The sequence below is a fragment of the Nannospalax galili genome, unplaced genomic scaffold (genome assembly GCF_000622305.1).
Source record: "Nannospalax galili isolate Female #2095 unplaced genomic scaffold, S.galili_v1.0 scaffold336, whole genome shotgun sequence".
Taxonomy (NCBI): Eukaryota; Metazoa; Chordata; class Mammalia; order Rodentia; family Spalacidae; genus Nannospalax; species Nannospalax galili.
In genome coordinates, this window is record NW_008343385.1 from 9047611 (window position 1) to 9074834 (window position 27224).

At 38.8% G+C, this 27224-nt stretch overlaps 1 protein-coding gene across 1 annotated transcript; it reads right to left on the reverse strand.

Moving 5' to 3' along the window:
* Psmc6 (proteasome 26S subunit, ATPase 6) lies at positions 1-26968 on the reverse strand. Its single transcript, XM_008839571.3, has 14 exons — positions 26815-26968; positions 25748-25827; positions 25628-25667; positions 24955-25007; positions 23009-23076; positions 22656-22770; positions 20021-20108; positions 17465-17526; positions 17258-17381; positions 16883-16944; positions 12769-12889; positions 12569-12649; positions 5611-5682; positions 1-481 (listed from the first exon to the last, which is right to left on the reverse strand). The coding sequence occupies exons 1-14, from the start codon at positions 26939-26941 to the stop codon at positions 363-365; spliced, it is 1212 nt and encodes a 403-aa protein (XP_008837793.1). The 5' UTR covers positions 26942-26968; the 3' UTR covers positions 1-362.
* Positions 26969-27224: the final 256 nt, after the last annotated feature.

A 27224-nucleotide genomic window follows, 5' to 3' on the forward strand; every position in this document is an offset into this window, starting at 1 on the left:
TAAGACAACTAAAACAGAGTTTATTTCATGTTTTAGGATGAGGAAAAAAAAATGATATAAAATAAGTCATAAGAAATGCTCTCCTGGACTACTATCTCAAACCATTTTAAAAGTTTTACAAAATGCTCACAAAGCAAATATGAAAAGCTTCAACATGCCTTTTGTAAATTCTGCTGCAGTAAATGCAACATCAAACACAAATTTCTTCTGTACCAATTATAAAGGTTGAATTACTAAATTACATATTATTATGCTACTCATGTTTATTCACTTTAATGAGATCATTGCCAATACATACTTTATTTTCCTTTATTTTTACATTAAACCAGTCTGTCATGCAGTCATCAAAACTTGATAGTAAATTACACAGGTTTGTAGTCCAATTTAGACTCTAGCTTCTTAGAATCAGCAACTTTTCTGACTGCTTTCATGAAGTCTTCCTGAACTACAAAATCATGATCAGCACGAATTGCAAACATACCTGCAGAAAACACACCAAGATTGCTATTTATCATATATGAATTATAAGTTCATTGTAAGAAAACCAAGCTAGGAATAGTAGAGAATGCCTATAATCTTAGTAATTGGGCGACTGAAGCAGGAAAGCTGCAAATCTGAGGCCAGACCCTAGTGCGAAAGAAAAGAAGGAAACTAAATAACTCTAGGAAGTGAAGAAATCTAGATTTACTACTTCTAAGCTAGTAGTTCATATTTGTTAAAACTATCTTTATTCAATTAATTTCCATAGCTAAAGTGAGCATTATTTTCTAAAAAGAAGCAGATAAGACAATTGTCTGAATATTTAAATCTGCATTGTATGGTCTCTATGTCTAATGGTAGTTAGTAAAATAAAAACACCCAAAACTATCAACACATATACATTCTAAGCTGGCTTCTTTCTTTCTCCTTCTCCCCCCCCTACCCCGCCTTTTTTTTTGTTTTCTTTTGTTTTGTTTTTTGACATGGTCTCACTACATGCTCTGGTTAGCCCAGAATTTGAATATGTTTGTAGACCAGGCTGGCCTCAAACTCAAAGAAAGATCTCCCTGCCTCTGTATCCTGAGTGCTGGAAATGATTCTCCCGAAGAAAGGACCAAAAACACCTGGGCCAGCAATGTGGTTCACAGGTGGAATATTTGCTTAACATATGTAAGGCCTTGGGTTTGAACTCCAAGCACTGTAAAACCAAACAAAAAAACAGCCTCCAGGAATTTTGATAACAATTATCTATTAATAACCAAGGCTTATGATTGGAGATAATAGCTTTTGGTAGAATACTTGCCTAGCATGTACAAGACTGGGTTCACTCGTTACTACTTTACAAATTAGGCATAATAACCTAGTTTATAATTCCATCACTTGGGAAGTAAAAAAAGGGGAATCAGGAATTCAAGGTCATTGTGTTGTCTAGCAGTGAATTCCAGAACAGCTCTGAGACTCTGTCTCAAGAAACAACCCCAAGGTTTAGAGACTACCAAATTATAGAAAGCATCAATGGTAGGATTTAACAACAAAAATTCAAAGCATTTATTTATTTATTACAATTACCTGTGTAATCTGGTGACTTTTATATGACTAAAAGTATCAAATCAAATATCTAAGTATCACAACTCAATTTTTCTCTCCTCCTCCCCTCCATTTGCCCCCCACCCCCACCTCACTTCCCCCAGTGATGAGGCCCAAACACAGGGCCTTGCACCTGCTAAACAAGCACTACCACTGAACTACCCTGAGATAATCTTCCTTGCCAACTTGATTGGATTTAGAATCACCCAGGAAACTCACCTCTGGGTGCATCTGTGAAGGTGTTTCCCAGTGTCATTTAAGTGAGGAGGGAAACCTATTCTGAATAAACTCCTATGGGCTGGGGTTTCAGGCTGAATAATAAAGGAAAACAGGGGTGGAGGGGAAGGCTGGAGAGATGCCACGTGGCTAACAGCACTGGCTGCTCTTACAGAGTACTTGGGTTTGGTTCTCAGCACCCACATGGTAGTTCACAGCTATCCATTACTGCAGTTCCAATGGATCCTACACCCTCTTCTGGCCTCTGCAGGTATTGCACACATTAGAGCACTTACATGCTGGCAAAACACTCATACACATCAAGAAAAAAAAATTTTTTTAAAGGAAATAAGAAAAGCAAGATGAGGGAGGACCAGTGATCCCTGCTGCCTGCTTCCTGGTCTGCCCTGATGTGAGGGGTCCCCACCCTCAAAGACTATATCCTCACACAGTGAGTCAAAACAAATCCTTCTCTAGAGCTGCTTCTGTCAAGTATTTGGTCACAATAACAAGAAAAGTACTGAATATAACCCCAACCAACCCTCTTCTAAACTGTCAAAAATTACTTGCCAAATACTACTCAACAAAGGAGTAAAAGCTTTTTGTCTCATTTTTAATATTATTATGAATGTGGGTCCCTGACTGTGAGACAATCTAACTTTCATGAATAAACTAAAGCTGGTAAGGTATCAGTATCTGATAACTAAGTCAATTCCACTAATAATATTTCCAATGAGAATCTTTAACTTATTTTTTATTTTTGAGGCTGAGTCTTGCTATGAGGCCAAGGTCAGCTTGTAACTCATGATTCTGCTTTTGACTCTGCTGTATTGAATTTTTAGTTACATAAAATGAAGGTCTTGGAATATAAGTTTCAAGAGTTAATTGCTAACTTTCCCTTTTACAGTTCTTATATCGAGTATGAAAACAGGCATCCTATATTGTCCTAGAAATCATATGAATAGACAAAACTGATTCTTTTTAAAATGGCCACTCCTAGGCTCCCAGGTTTTTGTTTTTCTCTCTCTCGCTCTCCCTTCCTCCCCCCTCCCCCCGTGTCTCAATCTATTGACCCACCTATCAATCTATCAATCTATCTATGAATGAATGAGACAAGGTCTATATAGCCCTGGCTGGCCTGAAACTTGCTACGTAGACCAGGGTAGCCTCAAACTCACAGCAATCCATCCACCTGCCTCTGCTACTACACCTAGCACAATTGATCGTTTTAATAGTGAAGTTTCAAGGCTATAACTAATACAAGAACATTATTTTCATAAACTCTATGCACATGACTGTTTAGTGAATAACTCTACAAAACAGATGTATTTTAATCCAAAAGGATGAAAATGTCAGACCTGAATGGGGAATGCAACTATAATTGAATCATATATATTTTACTTTAGAAAAAATGAATTTAAAAAGTTTAAGTTCTGAGGTGGGCATGGTGGCACACGCCTCTAATCCCAGCACTCGGGAGGGAGGCAGAGGCAGGCAGATCTCTGTGAATTCAAGGCCAGCCTGGTCTACATAGTTCCAGGACAGCTGGGGCTACAGAGAGACCCTGCTTCGAAAAGGCCAAAAAAAAAAAAGAAAAGTTTAACATCTGACAAAAACACAACTCAGTAAAAATTTCCCTGTAACTCCAGATTGAGTGTCCCAACCATTTAAGATGCTAAAACTCTGATCTACAAAAGTTGTAGCTCTTTACTGAAAAGAAAATAATTTTTTTTTTTTTTTTTTTTTTTTTTTTTTTTAAAAAAAAAAAAGTAGCCTCAGCTGACCTGGCTGGCCTCAAATTCACAGAGATCTGCCTGCCTCTGCCTCCCAACTGCTGGGATTAATGGCATGTAGCACCACACCAGCAAGATACTTTTTTTTTTAGATATGCAACTCAAAATCACCATGAAATATCACCTCATCCCTAAACGAATGGCTATTATTAAACAAAACAAAAAAATAATGTTGGAAAGTGCTGAGGAAGACATTAAGAGAGAACCACTGTACAAGTATTAATAGGAATAAAAATTAAGGGCTGGAGAGATGACTCAGTGGTTAAGAGGACTGATTGCTCTTGCAGAAGGTTCAATTCCCAGCACCACATGGTGGCAAACAACGATCCGTAACTCCAGTTCCAGAGGATCCAGATGCCTTCTACTGATCTACTCAGGCGTTGCATGACACAGGTGCACTTACACACATGAAGGTGATATACTCATACGCATAAAATTAAAAAATATTTTTAAATGAACATAAATTAGCTAATTTCCAAGCCAGGCGTGGTAGTGCACGCCTTTAATCCCAACACTCGGGAGGCAGAGGCAGGTGGACCTCTGTGAGTTCAAGGCCAGCCTGGTCCAGGACAGCTGGGGCTAGAGGGAGACCCTGTCTCAAGAAGACCAAAAAAAAGAAAGAATATAAATTAGTATAGCCATTATAAAAACTGTATGAAGCCTCCTCAAATTTTTTTTCTTTAAATTGTTATATGGTCCAGCTCCTCAAGTTCCATCCCCTAGGACTTACTTCCCTGCCATGATGGACTGTATGTATCCTTGAACTGTGAGCTAAAATAATACTTCCTTAAGGTGCTGTTGTCAGGTACTTTGTCTCAGCAATAAGGAAGATAACTAAGACATGGCCCTACTTTACAGTAGGGTGACTGTAGATAACCATTATATACTGTGCATTTCAAAAAGCTAGAAGAAATGATTCTGTGTTCTCTGTGTTTTCACCACAAAGAAGTGATATAAGTGTTTGAGGAGACAGGTAAGTTTAATCTGAACTAAACATTACAACAGATGCCTTCATGAAAATATCATGTTTCCTATTAATATGCACAATTTATATCAGTCAAAAAAAGTTTTTTAATGTGAAAGAAAAAGAGACCTATTAAAATTTGATAGCATCAGCCTTTAAGATGACAGTACTGCTTTTGAGTCTAATTTCATCAAAGCAATCCTTGATAATGTCCGGTACAAATTTTGGAAAGACACTATCATAAATTAAGTAGTTCAAGTCACATGTAGCTTACTTCTGAACACTAAAGTTAGTAACTATAAAAGCTATTATGGAAACATCTTGGGTTTTAATATTCTGAATAGAAGATGAAAATCAAATGACTCTAGGTAGGATTTCAATGCCACTTGGTACCAAAAATAAAATATTTAAAAAATTCAGAACTAAGGATGTGGTGGTACACTTAGGGGGCAGAGGCAGGGGGATCTCTGTGATTTGAGACCAGTCTAGTCTACACAGAGTTCTAAGCCAGTCAGGACTACATAATGAGACCCTGTCTCAAAAAAAAATTCAGAATTATAAAACTTCCATTTTATACACATTGCAAAACAACAGAATTTTAAAGTAAATCATTCAAGATTTATTGTTCATAGCCTAGTATCAGAAAATAGATGCTATCCATTTTGTAGCAGAAACTAGTGAAACTAGCCCATTCCAATTCCAGCCACAAGCGTGACAAATAGTCCTGTGAAGCCTCACACTTTTGTCAGGAGGGGCACAAAACTGTCTTTCCACATTATGTCTGTAAGCAAGCTTCATCCAATGGGGAAGGAGTGTTGCTAAGTAAATGTCCAAGTCTCCTATCTTTCAGCTACATAATCCTCAAAGGCATTCTGTATATGTCCCTGAGGCCTCCTCAGAACTCAAATCCCTTGCCCATACTACAGTGGTACTTCTCACTTGTTCTGTTTCTTTTTGCTTCCTGGAATCAACAAAAACAGAACGAAACACTGAAACCCTTGCAAGAGGTAGGCTCTGTTTTCAGATAAACTTAAAAGTTATCAGGAGTAAAAACATGCCATATGCTCTTACCTGCTTCAGTACAGACATTTCTCAGGTCTGCTCCATTAAAGCCATCTGAAAGCTTAACAATCGCTTCATAATCTGTTCAGAAAAATACTAGAAATTAGAAAAGTAATAGAAAAATTAAAAAGACCTATTCTTGATTTTTGCTCAGAGAATACATAAATGGAAGAGTTTATTTTGATTAGCACGATATTTGATACTATTTTACAACATTAACAATATACTGTGAGTTAAGCCAGAATCAAGGAGACAACCTTGGAATTTTTTGGGGGGGGGGTTGAGACAGGGTCTCCCTGCAGCTCCATCTGGCCTGGAACTTGCTATGTAGATCAGGCTGGTCTTGAACTCAGATATCCTCCTGCCTCTGCCTACCAGTGCTGGGAATAAGGGCGTGCGCCACCATGCCCAGAGTACCTGTGACATTAAATCTATCACACCCAAAACCAGTTACTGGAGCAGGGTGTGGTAGTACACACCTGTAATCCCAAGGCTCAGGAGGAATGGTAGGAGGACAAGTTCCAGCCATCTGGGCATCATAGTTGGACTTGGACTCAAAACAAAACACACACACACACACACACACACACACACACACACACACACACCCTGAGGACTTACAACTTTGCTAGGGGAGGCACTCACAAGGTCCCATCCATCTGTAGGCTATTAATAGTTACTGAGGGAAGGGAGGCATTTTCAGGGCTTGTAGCCACTGGTAAGGAGCCCACACTCCTCTGTAAGCAACCCTAATTAAACTCAATGGGTGTCACACACATGAACACACAGACATGAGAGTAGAAGGGGAAACTCATTGGGAAGAGAAATAGGATAAGTTGGAATAGGAGGGAAATAAGAGAGGGTAATGAGTTGGGCACGGTGATGCATACTTTTAATCCTAGCACTTGGGAGGCAGAGGCAGGTGGATTTGAGTTTGAGGCCTGATGTACATAGTGAGCTCCAGGCCAAGAGCTACATAGTGAGAACCTGTCTCAAAAAAAAAAAAAAAAAGAAAGGGATAAAAGGTAATGGAGGTAATGGGGCTGAATATGAGCAAAATACATTATACATGTATAAACATGTCATGACACTGATTATGATATACATAATTAATATGCCCTAATAAAAATTACAAGTACTAGATGTATGGCTCAGTGGTAGAGTACATGCATGCCTAGCATTCCTGAAGCTGTGGGCTCAATCCCTGCACCACAAAACAAAACAAAATCAAACACACAAAAACAAAACAATTATAGGACTGGAGAGATGGCTCGGCGGTTAGGAACACTGGTTGTTCTTGCAGAAGACCTGGGTTTGAATCCCAGCACCCACATGGCAGCTAACAACTGTCCGTAACTCCAGTCCCAGGGGATCCAACAACCTCTTCTGACCTCCGCGGGCATTGCACAACATGGGTGCACTTACATGCAGGCAATACATGCATACACATAAAATAAAAAAAAATAAAATTAGAAAAAAACAAGTATAATAGAACTTACTTTAGTCATGGAACTCAAATGTGAAATATGTCAAAGGCACACATAATTTTATCAAATGAAACTTCTAAATGCTAAAATGGGCATTTACTAGCTTTTGTAGTTTTCTATACAAACTTCAACTTATATCAGATTAGGTATAATAGTAATAGTTAAGTGAATTCGACCTCCTCACAAAATATAAATTGAAGAACTGTAGATTTGGGGCAGAATTATGAATCTGACACAGAACACTAAGTGAAAGGTCACAGCGGGGGTACTCTTGTAGGAATAAACAATTAGGTACTTTGTCAGGCAATATAGGGTAGGTCAATCTGTATTTGAAATCACCCAGGGATTTGTTAATTAGCATTTAATCATGTTCAAGTCACTGTAAACCTCCTGACTGCAGGGACTCCCAAGGGTATCACAGTATCTGGCATCTAGCTCAGTATTTGTGGAAGAAACTGATAAGTTGGCATCTTTTGTTCAGATCAGTCTTCCTAGCTTAACACTCTGAGAGGAACAATGAGATAAGAGGCAACAATCAACTATTTGTAGTTATTTTGGATCATTAAAGTCTAAAGGTTTATTCTGTTGTTGTTTGGAGACAGGGTCTCCTGTCTAGCCTGGACAGCTCTGGCTAGCCTGGAACCCATATGTTGACAGGGCTGGCCTTAAACTCACAGAGACCCACCTGCCTCTGCCTCCTAAATGCTGGGATTAAAAGCATGTACCACCATGCCTGGATCTAATAAATCCTTTTGCTTTGTTTTGCTTTTGTATTTTTGTGGTGCTGGGGATTGAACCCAGGGCCTCAAGCATGCTAGATGACCACGTCACTGTACCACTTCTCAGCCCATTCTAAAGGGTTTTTAAACTGTGTGTGTGTGTGTGTGTGTGTGTGTGTGTGTGTGTGTGTATGTGTGGTGTGGGGGGGGGTTGGTTTCCCCTGGAAATGGAGTTACAGATGGTTGTTTCAGTCACCATGTGGATGCTGGGACTGGAACGCAGGTCCTCTGCAAGAACAGCCATTGCTCTTAACTGCTGAGCCATCTCTCTAGGCCCTCTAATTAAACATCTGCCAATTATACTATGTTCCCTTAGTTTAGAAATCAGCAAACATTTCATGTAAAAAGACAATCAGTAAGTATTTTTGCTTTTTAGGCTATTTGACCCATTAAAATTATTCAACTGTACTGGTATAGTAGGAAAGCCACCATAAACATTACACAAAAGAATGATATGGTTGTACTATAACACAACTAACTATATTTACCAAAACAGAGGGCAAGCAGAATTTGACTCATAAGCCATGGTTTGCTACATCTACCACAGTCTAGCCATTCAATAACATAGGTAACTATTTTAGACTTTTTCCTCCGCCCTGGAATTTCTAACAATACTGCCTCATCTTCACTCTTGAGTTCATTCTATGTCTCTGAGAAAATAGAAGCATTCAAAAGGAAAATCCCATAACGTGTTAGCTTATCTGAGAACTTAGCAACAGCAGCATCTATAGAATCTGCCTTTCTTCTCATAAATGGAAAGTATGCTCATACACAGGACAACTCTTTCAAGCAAAATGCACTATCTCTTTGTTTATTTTGTAGATCAGTCCCAGCAGCATTTTAAGTGTGATAAATTTTTTAATCTTAAAGATAACTCGGGTTGGGGATATAGAATATTTAGCGGAGTTCTTGCCTAGTATGCAAAGCCCTGAGTTTGATCCTTAGCATCACATAGAGCAGGTGTAGTGACTCAGCGTTGGGAGGTGAAGGCAAGAGGATCAGAAGTTCAAGGTCATCCTCAACCACATAGTACCAGCCTGGGTTATATAAAACTCTGTCTTAGGAAATAATAAAAAGAAACAAAGGAAGGAGGGAGAAGGGAGAGAGGATAAAATAGAAAGCTCTGCCAATACTTGTCTCTAATTCCTGTCTAATCATAGCCTTATTTCTTCTCTGTCCCCTTTGAAGAACTCCTTAAAAGTAATCTTGGGCTGGAGGGATGGCTTAGCAGTTAAGAGAACTTGCTGCTCTTGCAGAAGACATGGGTGCAGGTTCTCAGAACTCACTCAACTACCTATAACTCCAATTCTAGAGGATCAGATTCCCTCTTCTGACCTCCTTGGGTATTGCTACACATGCGGTGCACATAAAACTCATGCAAACACACACACACACAGACACACACACACATTTTTTTTTTGTCTTTTTTGAGGGTCTCCCTGTAGCCCCAGCTGTCCAGAAATTTACTGTGTAGACCAGGATGGCCTTGAACTCACAGAGACCAGCCTGCCTCTGCCTCCCGAGTGCTGGGATTAAAGGCGTGCGCCACCACACCGTGCAGCAGCACACACAATTTTTTTTAATTAAAAAAATTTTTTTTGTCTTTTTTGAGACAGGGTCTCTCTGTAGCCCCAGCTGACCTGGAACTCGCTAGGTAGACCAGCCTGGCCTTCATACCACAGAGATCCACCTGCCTCTGCCTCTGGAGTGCTGGGATTAAAGGCGTGTGCCACCACGTCAGGCACTGAGAGGAAGAGGAGGTATTGGAGGAGAGGGAATGGGGAGTGAATTTAATCAAAATACATTATATATATATATGCTCTGGAAATTGTTATTGAATATGTCAATGCTGTTGTAATGAAATGCAGCTTCTAAGTATGTGGTTATTAAATAAATAATTTTAAAAAAAATCTCTAAACCCAATACCTCTCCTCACCCCCACAAAGAAACATGGTGGAAGCAGCTTTCACTTCCACCACTCCACAGAAATTGCTCTTACCAGGATAACCAACAGCAGCCTGCACACTCATCTATTGTCAGCACCAGATAGAATTTAGCTTTCTGGTTTTTTTGAGGGGGGGATTTTTGAGACAGCCCCAGCTGTCCTGGAACTCATTATGTAGACCAGGCTGGCCTCGAACTCACAGAGATTCACCTGCCTCTGCCTCCCAAGTGCTGGGACTACAGGCGTGCGCCACCACACCCGGCTTGGAAATAGCTTAAAAAATTTTCTTCCCTTATTGTCCAGGACACATCAGCTCTTGTTTTTTTCCTAGTATTTTTTTTTTATTAATTAATTTATTGTGTGTGTGTGTGTCTTTAAGTATAGGCATGCATACATGGTACACATGTGGAGGTCAGAAGACAACTTGCAAGAGTCTGTACTTTGATTCCACCATGTGGGTGCTGGGAGTGAAACTCAGGTTTGTTAGGCTTGGGGACAAGCATCTTTACCTGATGAACCATCTCACCAGCCCCCCAGATCTAAGTTTGTTTCTTCTCATTAGTCTATATCACACATCCATTCATTAGGAAGCCCTGACACCCTACCTTCAAAATAAATCCAGTCTCATCATTTGACTGATTGATTCAAGCTCTCCTATAGCCATAGCTGGCATCAAACTATGTAGATGAGGATGATCTTGAACTTCTAATCCTCCTGCCTCCACCTCCCACATATGGGCACTACAGGCATATACCATCATACTTAGATTCAGAGTCTCAGTATTTTAAAGGATTTTAATTATAGTTCAAAAAATCTGGGAGGAAGACCTCTGACCGAGCCACCATCATCTTTTATCTGGGTTACTGAAAACCTCCTAATCAAACTTGTTTCTGTCCTTATACCTCTAAAGTTTATCCACAGCATTCTGTCAAAACAATCTTGTGAGTTCTGAAATACTCACAGATGAAATGATAGGCCTAGGTTTTTCTTTTTTAAAATGCCAAGGCACTAGTCCTGGTGGCACACACCTTTAATCCCAGCGCTCAGGAAGCAGAGGCAGGGCTGATCTCTGTAAGACCGAGGCAGCCTGGTCTACATAAGGAGTTCCAGACCAGCGGGGTCCATTGAGACCCTGCAAAGGGCAAGCAACAGATGGTAGAGGTTATAGAAGAAACCAGACTAGCCAAGAATAATTACTGAGTCAGGCATGTTGGTGCACACCTTTAGTCCCAGCACTCTGGAAGCAGAGGCATGTGGATCTCTGTGAGTTAGAGGCTAGCCTGGTCTACATAGCAAGTTCCAGGCCAGCTGGGGCTACAGGGATACCCTGTTTCAAAAAAACCAAAAAAAAAAAAAAAAAAAAATTACTGAAAATGAAGTGGATCATTAGTAAAAATGACCTAAATATTCTTTCATAAACTTGATGTCTTATTCCTATACATACATATCAAAAAATATAAATTATAAGGTAGAAAAATCCAACCTTCAAGTTAACATAAACATGCACTTTATTGGTAACTACACAGAAAAAAACTTGCTGAGTCATTTAAATAGTTCTTGGACTAGAGAGATGGCTCAACATTTAAGAGCACTGGCTGCTCTTGCAGAGGACCCAGGTTCAATTCCCTATACCTACATAGTAACTAACACTTTTTGGTTTCTTCATACAGAGTTGCTACATAACCTAGGCTGGCTTTTAACTCTCATCTTCCTGCCAAACACTTCCAAGTACTTGAAACACACCTATATGATACACTACTCCTGGCTATGTTTCTAATTTTATTTTATATTATATATATTTCTCTTTTTGTTATGTTTTGGTTTGATTTTTTACGAGACAGGGTCTCCCTGTAGCTCAAACTGGTCTGAAACTCCTTATGTAGACCAGGTTGTCTTAAGAGATCAGCCCACATCTGCCTCTTGAGTGCTGGGATTAAAGGAGTATGCAACCATACCCGGCCTATATTTCTAACATTCCATAATAAAAAGTTAAAAGTAACAAAAAGTGAAATTATATCATCCTTCTGCTCATAATCTTCCAATGCATCATTATCAATGCATGAAACATTGAGATTATCGTATCTCAAAGTATCAAAGTATTGAAAAAAATCCAAGTCAAAGTTCCTACATAAGGAATTCTGTAAGGTGTTACAGAGTCTGATCACCATTACTTCTAGGACTTCACCTGCTAGTAACCACTGTTCTGTTTACACTGTCACAGAGACCCTGAATGTACCTGACATCATCTGCTTAGGGACCTTCTGACTTGCTGCTGCTGCTGCTGCTTATATAACATGACCTACCCTTTATATCCATGTCTGATTCCTTCAGCTTTTCCAGCCAATGTTTAAAAATGACCTTCTTGGTAAGACTGTGCGCTGACCCTGCTCCCATTTCAAAATCTATATGATCATGTTTGTTTCCGGCATTCTTTATCCCCCTTTTCTTGCTTTATTCCTCTCCATATCATTTATCACCATCTAATATACAATATATTTTGCTTAGTCTGTTTTTCCTGATAAGAATGGAAGTTCTCTAAGGGCCAGAATTTGTTTTGTTCCTTGCTACATCATTCCTAGCATAAACTACACATAATTCCCCACAGGTACTAAATATGCTCAGTAAACATTCATTGAATTTAAAACTACCATGCTTGCTAAACTTAAAACCAGATTCAGCAGACCAATAGTAATATTCCATACTATTTTGCTTTATTTACCAAATAGATATACATATAAAACAGGTAGCTTTCTTACCTATTTCACCATGCTTTGTAATAGGACCTGCATGGATTTTCAATATATCTAATCTTGCTTGTTCATTTGGCAAATCAATATCTGAAAAAACAAGAAATTATTTTGCAGTACAGTTATTGTTTTAATAAAGCAGGACTGAAGGCAGGTCTAAGGAAGAAAATGAACAAAAAGGAAAACAGCAGTAAAGCACTGTAACTCACGAATTTTTCTATCTAATCTTCCTGGACGTAGCAAAGCAGGATCCAGTGTATCTGGTCTGTTTGTAGCCATGATCATTTTAACTCTATGCAGAGTATCAAATCCATCCATTTGATTTAGTAACTAAATTAAAAAATTAGAGACAGATTTTATAAAAACCAATGTGCTTATACAAAAAAAAAAAAATTAATAATTTAAAAATATATGGCCTGGAGAGATGGCTCAGAAGTTAAGGGCACTGGCTGTTCTTCTAGAAGTTTGGTTCCCAGTACCCACATAAGGCTAACAACCATCTGTTAACTCCAGTTCCAGGGGATCTGATGCCCTCTTCTGCCTCTATGGACATTGTATGCACTGACATACATGCAGACAAAACACGCATACACCTAAAAAAATGAATAAATTTAAAAAAATTTTAAAAGATTAAAAAATAAATAGCCAGATGACAGATTATTTGCCTGTTAGTGATAACATTATCAAGTTATATGAACAAAACTAACATTTGTGTTTTTCTAAAATTCCTCTTAAGGTTTTATTGCTTTTGTTCTTGATTTGAGACAGGGTTTACTGCAGTCCAGGCTGGCCTCAAACTCATTATATAGCTAGGGATGACCTTGAGTTTCTGATCTTACCTTCACCACCTGAGAGCTAGGATTACAGCCATGAGCACCTGCATCTGGTTTATTTGATACTAGGGATTAAATCCAGTGCTTCAGGCTTGCTAGCCAAGAATTCTATCAAATGAGCTACATTCCTAGTCCCCCAGTTTAAGGTTTCAAAACAACATTGCAATTTAATTTTAAAAAAATGTATGGGAGGCTGGAAACATGGCTCAGCGGTTAGCACCAGCTACTCTTGCAGAGGACCTGGGTTAGGTTCCCAACACCCACAGGGTGGCTAACAACTGTCTATAACTCCAGTTCCAGGGGATCCAATGCCCTCTTCTGACCTCCACGGCTATTGCATGACACTGGTGCACTTAACATACATGCAGGTAATAGTCATACACATAAAATAAAAATAATAAATAATTTTTTAAATTTTATTTTTTTATGTGTATGTGTGTATTGCCTACATGTAGGTAAGTGCACCCGTGTCATGCAATGCCCGCAGAGGTCAGAAGAGGCTGTCGGATCCCCTGGGACTGGAGTTACAGACAGTTGTTAGCTGCCATGTGGGTGCTGGGATTCGAATCCAGGTCTTCTACAAGAACAACCAGTGTTCTTAACTGCTGAGCCATCTCTCCAGCCCCATAAATAGATTTTAAAACTATGGTCTACATAAGGGATCAGGTTAGTGAGGGCTATACAGAAAGAGCCTGTCCAAAAGCAACAACAACAACAAAAAAAGTGAAAAGTGATTTAAAATTGCATGCCTACACCACCTAGTTTCAATTTGTAGCAGATGGGAGCTCATCATCACCTTCAGAGAATTTTGAATGGGCAAAGGCTCTATGTACCCTCTTTCCCTTTCCATTACTTATCTTCTTCAATTACCAAAATTATTTTATACCACATAATTTAGGCAACATCAAGGAAGATGGGGCAGAAAGAAGAGCTGGAGAATGGGGAGGAGTGCAGTGAAATGCTATCCTCTGGCCATAAGGTAACTGTACCCACAAACACAAAGCAGTTCTGATTGCCTACGCAAGATCAGTAATTCTTTCTTCTTTGATCTTTCTTAGACAGGGTCTCCCTGTAGCCCCAGCTGGAACTCGATATGTAAATCAGGCTGGCCTTGAACTCACAGAGATCCACCTGCCTTTGCCTCCCAAGTGCTGGGATGAAAAGTGTGTACCACCAAGCCCAGCTAAGATCAGTAACTCTAACATGAATTGGCAGGGTTCATAAAGCTCCACCCCTAGAAGAAGAGCTAGTAGAGGAAGTTATTTTTCTTCATGGGTATGGCTCCCTAGAAGTTGCCTGAGCTCATACAAGCACTAGTTAGGGGCTAGAGAGATGGTTTAACAGTTAATAACACTAGCTTCTCTTGCAGAGGACCTAGGTTTGGTTCCCAGCACCTACATGGCAACTATCATTGATAACTCCTATTCCAGGGGTTTCAACACCCTCTTCTGATCTCTGCAGGCACTGCATGATACGGGTACACTTACATACATACTGGCAATACATTCATTACATATAATTTTTTTTTAAAAAAAGAAGCACTAATTAGATTCAGTGGCTTTTTTTTTTTTAAGAAATGGACACGAAGGAAGGAGAGACAAGCTGTGGGGGTGGTCTGGGAAGGAGGAGCAAGAAGAAGGAGTTGGGATGAATATGATCAAGATAACTGTATATATGTATTAAATTGCCAAAAAAGAAGTAAAATATTTTTTAAACTGTATTAATTGCCTAGGACATAGTAATAAAGCAAAAACTAACAGTGACCATTAGAGCAGAGATAAATATAATTTATTGCTGACAATCTTAATGTTAGTTACTCATAAAGTGTCTGAACAAAGTAGGGCATGGTGGTGTACACCTTTAATCCCAGCACTCAGGAGGCAGAGGCAGGTAGATCTCTGTGAGTTTGAGGTCAGCCTGGTCTACATATGGAGTTCCAGGCCAACCAGGGCTATATAGAGACCCAAACAAAACAAAAATAATAAAATTTCTTAACAAAACTAGCATAAGGTGGGGTTGAAGAGATGGCTCAGCAATTAAGAGTAATAGCTACTCTTGTAGAGGACCCAAATTTGGTTCTCAGCACTCACATGGTAGACATCTGTAACTCCAGTTCTAAGGGATCTGATGACCTCTTTTGACCTCTACAGGCACTATACAACACAGGTGCATTTACAAACATGCAGGCAAAAACCATTAAAAATAAATCAAAAAATTTTCTAATAAAAAAATTAAAACTAGCTGGGTATGGTGGCACGACTGTAGTCCCAGCACTTGGGAGGCAGAGGCAGGCGGATCTCTGTGAGTTCAAGGCTAGCCTGGTCTATATAGTGCGTTCCAGGACAGCTGGGGCTACAGAAAGACCCTATTTCAAAAAGACGAAAAAAAAAAACAAAAAAAAAACAAAAAACCCTAACACAAAAAGGTCACATTCGTAAGAATCTTGATATACAGATTTTACATCTAAATAACTGATCTTAAAACTACAGAAAAATGAGACAGGCTTGGTGGTGCACACCTATAATCCCAGCACTCAGGAGGCAGAGGCATGCAGATCTCTCTGAGTTCGAGGCCACCCTGGTCTACAAAGTGAGTTCCAGGCCAGGTGGGGCTACAGGGAGATCTGTCTCAAAAAGACCAAAAAAAGAAAAACACTACAGAAAAGCGCAGATTTATACCAAATATCTCTTCTCTTCTCTTTCCTTCTTTATATAAAAACATTAAAACTGCAAATTTATAGGGTATATGATGCTTTTTAGATGTACATATGTATAATGCTTAAATCAGGTTAAATGTATCTATCATTTATTTATTATGAAAATATTCAGAATATTAATACTTTTTGAAATACACAAAACATGACTGTTAATCTAGATAGCCAATATGCCAAAGCACAACAAAACTTTTTATTCCTGTCTAACTGTAACTTAGTACTCACCAATCAATCTTTTCCCTTTTATTTGTTCTTTAGAAATAGTCATTTGCTTCTTTTATGTGTGATATGTGGTGTATGTATGTGTACCTGTGCATATCCCCACTCAGAGGCCAACAAAGGAACTCAGGTATACTGCTTTATCACTCTCTGCCTTGGTTCCTTGAAAGAGAGTCTCTCACTGGACCTAAACTGAACCTGGAGCTAGGTTAGCAGTAAATAAATAAGCCTTAGCAATGCTGTCTCCACTCCTCATTACACTGGGGTCACAGGTACACAGTCATTTTTGGCTTTTTACAAGGGTGCTAGGGATTGGCGCTCAGATCATTGAGCTTGCACAGCAAGTATTCTTATCTACTGAGCCATCTCTCCTAGCTGCACACAGTCATTTTTCTTGTTAGAAATTATAATACAGAAATGTATTTATTCCTGACAATATTTTCAAATTTTGTGCTTAATTCTTTGTCTAAACTGTTGTATATACTTTGACCTTCAAATATGCATGCAATAGCCAGTTTTCAATTAATAAATCATTTATAAACCTTTACCAAATATTACCTCCATTAAAGTTCTCTGAATCTCTCTGTCAGCTGATGTACCCTCAGAAAACCGACGGCCACCTAAAGTAATAGATTTGGAAATGTTTGTTCATTTCTCTTTTTTGCATGCTCATCAAACAAAACCAAATACAATAGTAGCTGAGGTTAAAAAATACCAAGATGAAAATTAAATGGTTAATGTCAAAGGCTATGTTATTAAAACTGATTAAGCTTTCTAATCTTTTAAAAATAATACCCAGGCAGGTGGTACTCTGGTAATGTCCAATTCATTATGCTATCTACTTCATATAAGCTATAATTATAGGTCAATTTTTTTTAAAGTTCCTTGAATCGTTTCAAAAAAGATTTAAGATTTAAAAGGTGATTTTCTTACCAATAGCATCTATTTCATCCATAAAAATGATGCATGGCTGATGGTCCCTGGCATAATTAAACATTTCTCTAATCAAACGAGCACTTTCACCAATGTACTTGTCTACAATAGAACTAGATACAACCTGATTAAAGGAAAAACAGTAAGGTAAATGAGACAATTCAAATAGTATTTCATCTCAGTAACTATAAAAGAATTTCCTTTTACCTTTAGGAAGTTGCAGTCCAGCTGACTGGCAACAGCTCGTGCCAAGAGTGTTTTTCCAGTACCTACAAATAACAAAAGTTGTAATTAGGTTTAAAGAAGATCAATTTTCAATATAACAATATAATCCTTTTACGAGTGAATTCTCTAAAATTGAAGCTAAATAGAAATCCCATTTAAAATTCTGAAGCAGTTTTACTCTCAATATTAAAATGTAAGATCAATTTTCAATATAACAATATAATCCTTTTACGAGTGAATTCTCTAAAATTGAAGCTAAATGCTAAATAGAAATCCCATTTAAATTTCTGAAGCAGTTTTACTCTCAATATTAAAATGTTAAATTTAACTTGAAACATTCCTTGTGATTTTAATTGGTAAAGAATTGTATACATTGAAATGTGACATTGATACATGTATGCACTGTATAATGATTGGTTAAGCTAATTAACATATCTATCATGCATCACTTTGTGGAGAGAACATTTAAAACCTATTCTTTTCTCAATTTTGAAGTACCTAATGTACTAATGCTAATAATTTCCATGCCCTTCTGTCAACTTGATCCTTCCCTTTTCCCCAGTCTCTGTTAACCACCCTATTTTCTACTTCTATGAGTTCAACTTTTTAAAATTCCACACACAAGTGACATCATGTGGGTATCTGTCTTCTGTGCTTGGTTTACTTCAGTTAGTATCATTATTAGATTGATCCATGTTGTTAATGATAGAACTTTCTTCTTTTTGAAGATTAAATCACATTCCATTGTGTATATACCACATTTTCTTTGCTCTTTCATAAACTGACAGATATTTAGGTTTTCATATCTTGAACACTGTGAATAGGGTTGCAATGAACGCAGGTGCAAATGTTTTTACAACATACTGCTTTCAGTTCCCTTGCTTATACACCCAGAAGCAAGACTTCTGGATCATGATACTTCAATTCTGAATTTTCTAAAGGACCCCATCCTATTTTCTAAAATGTTCTATCAATTTACATTCCTATCAGCAATATAGTTTCCCCTTTCTCTATATCCTTGCCAATACCTGTTATTCATTTCATTCATTCATTCATTTCTATTTTGTTATGAGTCATAAGAGGTGTGAGATACTATTTCTTATAATTGTAGTCACAGTAAATACAGATTCAGAAATTCAGCAAACCTTGCTTATAATCTGGGCTATGATAGAAACTCATTACATTAAAATACATTGGTTTATTTTTCAGTACTGAATAGATTTTGAGACAGGTGTCTCTGCAGCCCCAGCTGACCTGGAATTCACTATGCAGATCAGGATGGCCTCAATTTCAGAGATCTGCCTGCTTCTGCTTCCTGAGTGCTGGGATTAAACTCGCCCAGCTTTTTTTTTTTCTTTTTTTTTTGAGTCAGGGTCTTAGTACGTAGCCCTGACTGGCTGGCTGGAACTCAGAATGTACAGACCAGGTTGGCTTCAAACTCACAGAATACTGAGATTAAAGGTGGGTGCCACCATACCCAGCTCTGTGCACAATATTTTTTAACATCAATCATTGGTTATTTGGAAACTACTGGTTCAGTGACATACAAACTTCTCAAATGTTGACATTTTTCATTACATAATATTCAGAAACACACCTCACTACAGTATCACTACACACCTCATAGGAAAGTCTTTAAGAATTAATATATTAGAAAGCTGTCATGTTCACTGTGCCAGAGGAACATTTTCAAAAATTCGGATTTTCATGTGAACTCTCAAATTTTATCACTAAAAATAGTATCAGTTACTTAACAACACAGGCTTATTTTACTCATTCTAGAAAAAATAAAAAATGTGGGCTAACAGTCAGTCTGAATAACCAACCAATAACTAATCACCAGTAAGCAAAAGCACTCTGAATCACCACAGACTGTAAATTATCCTTTGAAGTAAAAACTGCATTCCACAGAAAGTATCTCATTTAGGTGGCAACTCAAATAACGAAATGAACGTTTTTCCTATACACAACCTCATTTTTCAACATGCAAGAATACTGAAGGACTTTATTTTTCCCCCTAAACCACAGAAAACATTACTCAAGGATGAAGATTTAATGAAATCAGTAAGTTCTGCTGCTTAGCACCAATACTCTGAACTAGCATTCTCTCTCATGCTGCACATACATTCCAGTTGAGAACACAGTGACTACTAGCACTGCCGTGTGTCACTGACAACTGACTCCTGCCATGGTTTAAGCAATTTTACCCTCACTGCCTCTACCATCAGTACAGATGCCAGCAATAGCAAAGAGCCAGATAACAACTTAGTTTCATGACAGTAATTTCAACCTTGAAGATTCCATGAAAGCATCTCAGCAACACCTAAACCTATGAACCACATATTGAGGAATATGGCCTGAGAATCACAGTCTGTAATGAGGCACATGTGGACCAAGTATGCCTCAGGGAACTGCAGATGCACATCTCTATCTCACTTCCACAGAGACCGGAACTGAGCACATCCAATTCCCATATTATTACTTTTCAGTCCTTCATTTACTCATTTATTGATGGAGTAGAGATAATTTGACACCAACCTGGTGGTCCATACAGCAAACAGCCTTTTGGAGGTATTATTCCTACACGCTGAAATAATTCTGGGTTTGTAAGAGGTAATTCTATTACCTAGAAAAGAAGTTACACAGTCCTTAAACAGTAAAAGGCTTAACACATTCAATAATATTTAAAGTCCAATATCAACATAGATATAAGTATTAAAATATGTAAGAGAGACAGACTTGCATGATATGCAAAGCAATTTATGTTACTGGTTTTTCTTCAGGTAGATATAAATTCCTTAAATCTAAACAATAAAAAATGACTTTTTTTTTTTTTTTAGCAACCCACATATGCAGTTATATTTGGCTATATAATTTGTAAAACCACATTTGACATGTGTAACTTAAAATCTGTACACTTATCAGATGTAAAATGTACTTCACTATAAACTATACTATAAAGAAATCCATAAAGTTGGACCTGGTGGCACACTTCTGCAATCCCAACTACCCAGGAAGGTGAAGTAGGAAGAGTACAAGTTAACAGACAGTCTGGGGTAATTTATTGGGACCATATTGCAAACATTAAAAAAAAAAATATGGGGGGAGGAAGCTGGAGAGATGGCTTAGTGGTTAAGAACACTTTCTGCTCTTGCAGAGGACCCCTGTTCAGTGCCCAGCACTCAGGTCTGGCAGCTCACAACTGCCTGTAACTCCAGCTGCCTCAAAAAATACGTACTTTTAAGCAATGAAGGAAAAAAAGATCAATAATAATTTGCAGAATACAAAATAATCACAAAACAAGGAATGGCTTTGATGTCATAACTGCCACTAAGAGAAAAGGAAGGTCTATAAAATTTTCAACTCTGGGCCTTGTGTCATCACCTTAAAAGAACAGTATGTTCTGCTCTTGATTTCCTATTGTGATTAATTCACAGGAAGAAAAGTGGAGGTGCTAGAGACATAGCTTAGTTGGTAAGAATATGTGTCTATCATGCATAGGCCCTGGGTTCTAGCTCCAGCACCAGATATACTGCGGTGGTACATTCCTGTAACCCCAGCACTCAGGAGGTGGAAGCAGGAGGATCAGAAGTTCAAAGTCATCTTTGGTTACATAGTGAGTTCAAGGCCAAGGCCGGCTTGGGACCTATGAGCCCATGAGACAAAAATGGAAAAGAAAAAATGAAGAAAAAAAAAAAGATCTGACTATGCAATTTAAATTATTTATAGTACTAACTACATGAGGTGATTTCTACGGGATAGCTATGCCCATAAAGCATGATAAAAACAAGCCAACATGTGGGGGAAAAAATTCAACATTTTATAATATCTGTGGGTGAAAAGTATGTGTGTGTCTTTCTACTCTGCAGAAGCGATGCAGCAGAGCACTTCAGGAGGCAAGATTCCTGCTTCCATGAGACATTCGGTCTTCCTTTCGTTGCCCTTTCATTAAGGAGGAAGACAAGTAAAGGCTTTTATTTCACACTTCCTTATGTACTGTCATAAGAAAACTGGTTTCACAATCACCTGGAATGCGTGTTTAAATGCTAATCCTGGGCCCTACCCTCAATCTACTTCATCAAAATCACTCAAAGAGCTTATATCTAAAAAGCTTTTTTCTTAATTTATGATGATAATTAGGATGATGATGATGATGTTTGGGAGAGTGCCAAGGGACTCATGTTGGAGGTCGGGACAACTTTACAAAATCAGATCTTTCCTTCACCTTTTCATGCATTCTGGGATCATAGGTTATGGCAAGTACCTTTACAGCTGAGCCATCTTAGCAGTCTGAGGAGCCTATTTTTTTTTTTACATTTTTTAACTGAATTTTTGTGATTTTCACACAATATAATAATAGTATTTAGATCCCTCCCCTATCTGCACCTCCTGTTGTACCCCGCTGTCTAATTTAATGTACTCCATTATACATAATAAGGCCTATAGACTCTAAGAGCCTATGTTTTTGGTTTTTTGGGTTTTAAAAAATTTTTATTTTATGTGTATGAGTGTATTGCCTCCACGTATGTGACTGCACCCATGTCGTGCAATGCCACAGAGGTCAGAAGAAGGCTTCGGATTCCCCTGGAACTGGAGTTAAGGGCGGTTCATAGCTGCCGTGGGTGCTGGGAATTGAACCCAGGTTCTCTGCAAGAGCAGTCAGTGCTCTTAACCGCTGAGCCATCTCTCTAGCCTGAGCCTATGTTTTTAACAACTTTCAGAAACTTTAATGAGTTGAGATCTGAGAATTACTCATTTGCAATCATTCTCCTTCATTCCTAAATATTTAGACCCGAATTAAGACAAAATCAGTAACCATGTAACTTACTTTATAATGTGCCATAAAACAAGGCAATCCTAAATTGATTACTCATTTAAAAGGCACACTAATGACAACTGAAACCATAAACAGCAATGGCATGAGATTATGTCAATTATTCTTGGCTTTTTCTTAGCTTTCCCTACTTTTTTTTTTGACCACAAAAAAGTATCTCCAGTAATCTTATACCTAGAAATCCAATGCTATTTTTCCCTCAGCAACAGTATCAAGTGCATAATACTCAAAAACTATTTGGACAAAGAAAGTAACTGTTCATCCTGTTTCTTCCTTCAGACATCCTAAAAGCAGTACTATGTATTGGAAAGTCTGAGATCAAAGCATATTAATACCCACCTCTCTTAATTCCCGAATCTGTTCTGACAGCCCTCCGATCTCAGAATAAGAAACATTTCCCGGATCCTCATGTGACATGTTATAAACCAATGGGTCCACCTCTCTTGGTAAATATCTAGAATGAAAATGTATTTTTCTTTCAAGAGATTTATTTTCTGTCACCTTGTGGATAAAGTATAAATGATTTACTTATACAAGCACCCTATATGTGACCTTCTAAAGACATTTAAATTAATAAGAAATAAGTAAATGGTAAGTGGAAAAATCTTTGGTGATTTCATAAAGCATGTATTTTGAATAAAATTTCCACTCTAGGAAAACAAAATGTATACCAAACAGAATAAGAAACCCACCTCATGATCGTTAGTGTAGTCATATCCAAAGCAACTCTTGTTCCTGGCTTCAGTTTACTTTTGTCAAGCTAGTTTCATAAAACAAAAGGTATTACATAAGCATTACTACTCTAACAAGAGCTTAATACTGAGTCATAGAATCATTTTTATCCATTATAAAGGACACAGATATCACATGCCAATAGAAGGGAATAAAGTAGTCACTTACAGTTATTTCTATGTAACCCTTAAAAGGATGCTCTTTGTGCAATTGCAATGTGAAATTCAGAATCACTGATACACAAAGCTTAAAGAAGCAATGGCCTTATTTTGTTTAACTTTTTCTACATGTATTTATTTATTTTGTGGGGGCAAGGGAGCATGTGTGTACCACAGAGTGCATATAAAGGCCGGAGGACAACTTTCAGGAGTTGGTTCTCTTCCACCTTTACATGGATTCCAGGTTTGAATTCAGGAGGTCAGACTGGCAACCACTGAACTGACCTTGCTTTTGAAGGAATGGACTTTGGTATTCTACTCTCGCAGGCTCACTACTTAATCTAATTTTGTTCATTATTTTGATTCAGACTCTGTAATAAAGTTGATTTGGGAATTAGTATCAAAATATTTATAGAAAGATCCCTTAGGTAACATTTTTTGGGGAAAAGGGAGATATTTTCTAAGTGAATCCATTAAATTTACTTAGAAAAGTATACCTTTTGGAAACAGGAATGTGTGTGATACAATCATAAAAGAAGGAAACAGCCAGGCGTGGTGGTGGCGCATGCCTGTAGTCCCAGCACTTGGGAGGCAGAGGCAGGCGGGTCTCTGTGAGTTCAAGGCCAGCCTGGTCTACATAGTGTGTTCCAGGATAGCTGGGGCTACGGGGAGACCCTGCTTCAAAAAGACCAAAAAAAAAAAAAAAATGACTATTTTAGAGATTTTAACTAACATACTAAAAAATGCAAAAAAAAAACCACCCCAAATTCTAATCACTATACTTCTGCTATTATACAAACCTTAAAGTACGTATACTAGGTTGAACAATTTATTAGCACATCTAAGCATGGTAATTTACTTGACTAGAACTGGATATTCTATTCAATAAATACATTATACTCAAGATGTAACTTGTCAGAAATAAGTTACTTCCAAATTTCAAAAATTATTTACCAATATATTTGGAGAATAATAAATTAATAACTGCTTTTTATAGGACTTTATAACGCACCACAAATTTAAGACTTTATGTTAGTTAAAATACGGTGAAGAGATGGTTCAGTAGGTAAGAGCATTTGTTCTGTAAGAATGAGAACCTAAGCTCAAATCTCCAGCATCTCTGTAAAAATGCCAGGCATGACTACTCGGTGCCTGTAACCCCAGCAATTGGGGTGGAAGCAGCCAGATCCCGAGAGCTCACTGGCCGGCCAGCCTAGCCTATTCTGATCTAGATAACTTCCTACAAAACTAACTACACTAGCTAGAGTCTGTAAGTAACATCTTTAGATGTTTAAATGTAAAGAAAAGAAACTGATAGTGTCTAATACTTTTTAGCCTTCTTCAAGAAAGATATTAAAGCTATGTGTGGTGGCGCATGCCTTTAATCCCAGCACTCAGGAGGCAGAGGCAGGCAGATCTCTGTGAATTCAAGGCCAGCCTGGTCTACACAGTGAGTTCTAGATCAGCTAGGGCTACAGGAGATCATGTCTCAAAAACACAAAACCAAAAACCAAAAAACCATATATTTTCTAGTTCCAAAATAATTTGATTTCTAAGTACACAGATTTGACTGTGTACAATGTAAAACAGTGGGGAGTGGGGAATTCCAGGAGTCAAAGCCATGATTTGAATCCTAGCTTTACTATTAATTTGCTACGTCTAAACAAACCACTCTTGGGAGCTATGGGCACAATGCCTCAACTCTTTACAGGAAAGCACTTTTATCGGTTACAAATGTAAACTATTACCTGTCGACGACAACCTACAACATATCTTGGTCCATTTGTTGCTTTAACAATGACTAGAAGAAAAAAGAACAAATTGAAAAATATAAAGTTAGAAACTACATCAATAGAGGGTATAGTTTTATTTCTGATCTCCAAGAACAGTTACTACAAAACCTAGTTCATGTAAATATCATCTCCTTGTACTGCCTCACTAGAATAATAGTCAATTCAGGGCCAGAGAGAGATGGGTTAGCAGGTAAATGTATTTGCAGCCAAGCCCGCTGTCATGAATTCAATTCCTGTTTCCCACATGGTAGAAAAAGAGAAACAAGTTGTCCTTCGACCTCCAGAAGTGCGATATGACATGTGTGTACCCCCCATACAAAGAAATAAGTAAAAAACTTAAATAATAGGCATTTCAAAATTGGACAGGGCTAGTGAGATGGCTCAGAGGTTAAGAGCACTGACTGCTTTTGCAGAGGACCTGGGTTCGGTTCCCAGCACCCACATGGCGGCCAACAACCGACCTTAACTCCAGTTCTAGGAATCCAACAGTCTTCTGACTTCCAAGGGCATTGCAGGACAGAGGTGCACTTACATACATGCAGGGAGTACACTCATACATGTAAAAAAAGTTGGGGAGGAGTTGGGTTTTTGAGGTTTTTTTCACTAATTGATAAGTTTATCCACTTACATTTTTCTTCAGTTAGCTGTTTAAGCACTTCACCCACAATCTAGAAAAGAAAAGAGCATTACCTTTTGCTAAAATTACAAACCTAAGCAAATTATCATCACCCCAAACTCCATCACCTACCTGCCCAACACTTTGTAGTGCCTTCAGATCATTTTCAGACTTTTCATACTGCTTGGTAAGTTCTTTTAATTGTTCCCTTACTGAAATAATAACATTTTAACATTTTAAATTAAACAATAATCTTAGTGTGTTAAAATTAGTCTCACTTTAAGTTTACTTAAGTCTATTTCATTTTATGTAGGTTTTATATCCACTGTATCAAACCACAAAAAAATATATTTTGCCATCTGTAATGGGTAGGGGACATGTTTTTAAAAGAAATGTAACAGAAAATATATATCTATTTTCCTCAATGGTAACATTTGTTCAGGTACATATGAGGTTACATTCTTAACAGATAGTGACATCTTGACACCTTCAGATTTGCTACTACAAATCTAAAAGATAATTGGTGAGTTAGAGCCTTCCCAGTTGCTTCACCAAAACACTCTGGCTGTGTACACTAAATAAAGTCAACCAATTCAAATCTCTACAAAACCAGAAGTCTCCAGTCCTCTTATTTAGTTACACCACACAGGCTTTTTTTCAAAGAAGGTGCACTAGGAAAAAAATGTAAATGCTCATCGGAATGTTAGGAAAACTTGGTATTCAGTGTAGTCTGAAACATGAGGAAAGTCTAAAAAGGTTATCATGCTATTGGACCCCTTGTCTTCAAGCTGCTCGTTCAGCTTTCCGCTCCAAGTAACCGCCTCCGGGAGTCCCATCTCTTGTCTGCGCTTCTGTGACCCAAGTGTCTTCCCCTCCCCGGGTCCCACGACTCCAAAGTGCCTGCCTTCCCACCTTAGCACTCCAATCTGGGAAACGTCCCTAGGCCACTTCTTCCCTACTCCTCCTCTAGTCCTTTCTCGCTTCCACTTCAGGACCTGTCACCCGGACTGGGACTGGGCCATTTCCAGCGCCAAGGCGGTGCTGCACCCCCAGTGCTGGGCGGGATGACAAAGCGCCTTGTCCCTGGACCCAGGCCTTCCCAAGCCAGGCGCTCGGTCGCCGGGTTCGACAGAAGGCCTCCGCTCTGTCCGAGGCGGAAGAGAGTCCAGGCACGAAACCGTGGGGAAAGGCGCACTCACACTCCTTAAGACGGCCATCGATCTCCTTGTGCTCCAGCAGCTTCTTGCGGTAATCCTGAAGCGCCTTATCTCTAGGGTCCGCCATGATGAGAAGCCGTCGCTCATAGGGGATGCTGGGAATGGCCATGGCCACCCGGGCGGGGGAAGGGGCGGGGCGCGGGCGTAGGGCCGGCCCTGGGGGCGGGCTCATGGGCGACCCCACCCCTTCCGGTTGGCCCCTCCCTGGACTCGTTTTTTCCTACCTGTTGCCTCAGTTCACCTGGAGCGCAGGCTTGGAAGGGCGTTGAAGGGCTGTGCTGTGGCTGCGAGCCAGACTGGGCCCAGGCGGGCGCGGTTACCGAGAGGCCTGGGTACTACCACGTCTCTGCTTTCCTGGAACCGCCAAAGGCGCTGTAAGAACCTGAGAAGGA

Coding starts and splice junctions, on each gene's coding strand:
- Psmc6 (XM_008839571.3), bottom strand. CDS start 26,941: ATGGCCATTCCCAGCATCCCCTATGAGCGACGGCTTCTCATCATGGCG. Junction 25,828..26,814: donor CGATGGCCGTCTTAAGGAGT/GTGAGTGCGCCT, acceptor TTATTATTTCAG/TAAGGGAACAATTAAAAGAA. Junction 482..5,610: donor AAATGTCTGTACTGAAGCAG/GTAAGAGCATAT, acceptor TGTTTTCTGCAG/GTATGTTTGCAATTCGTGCT.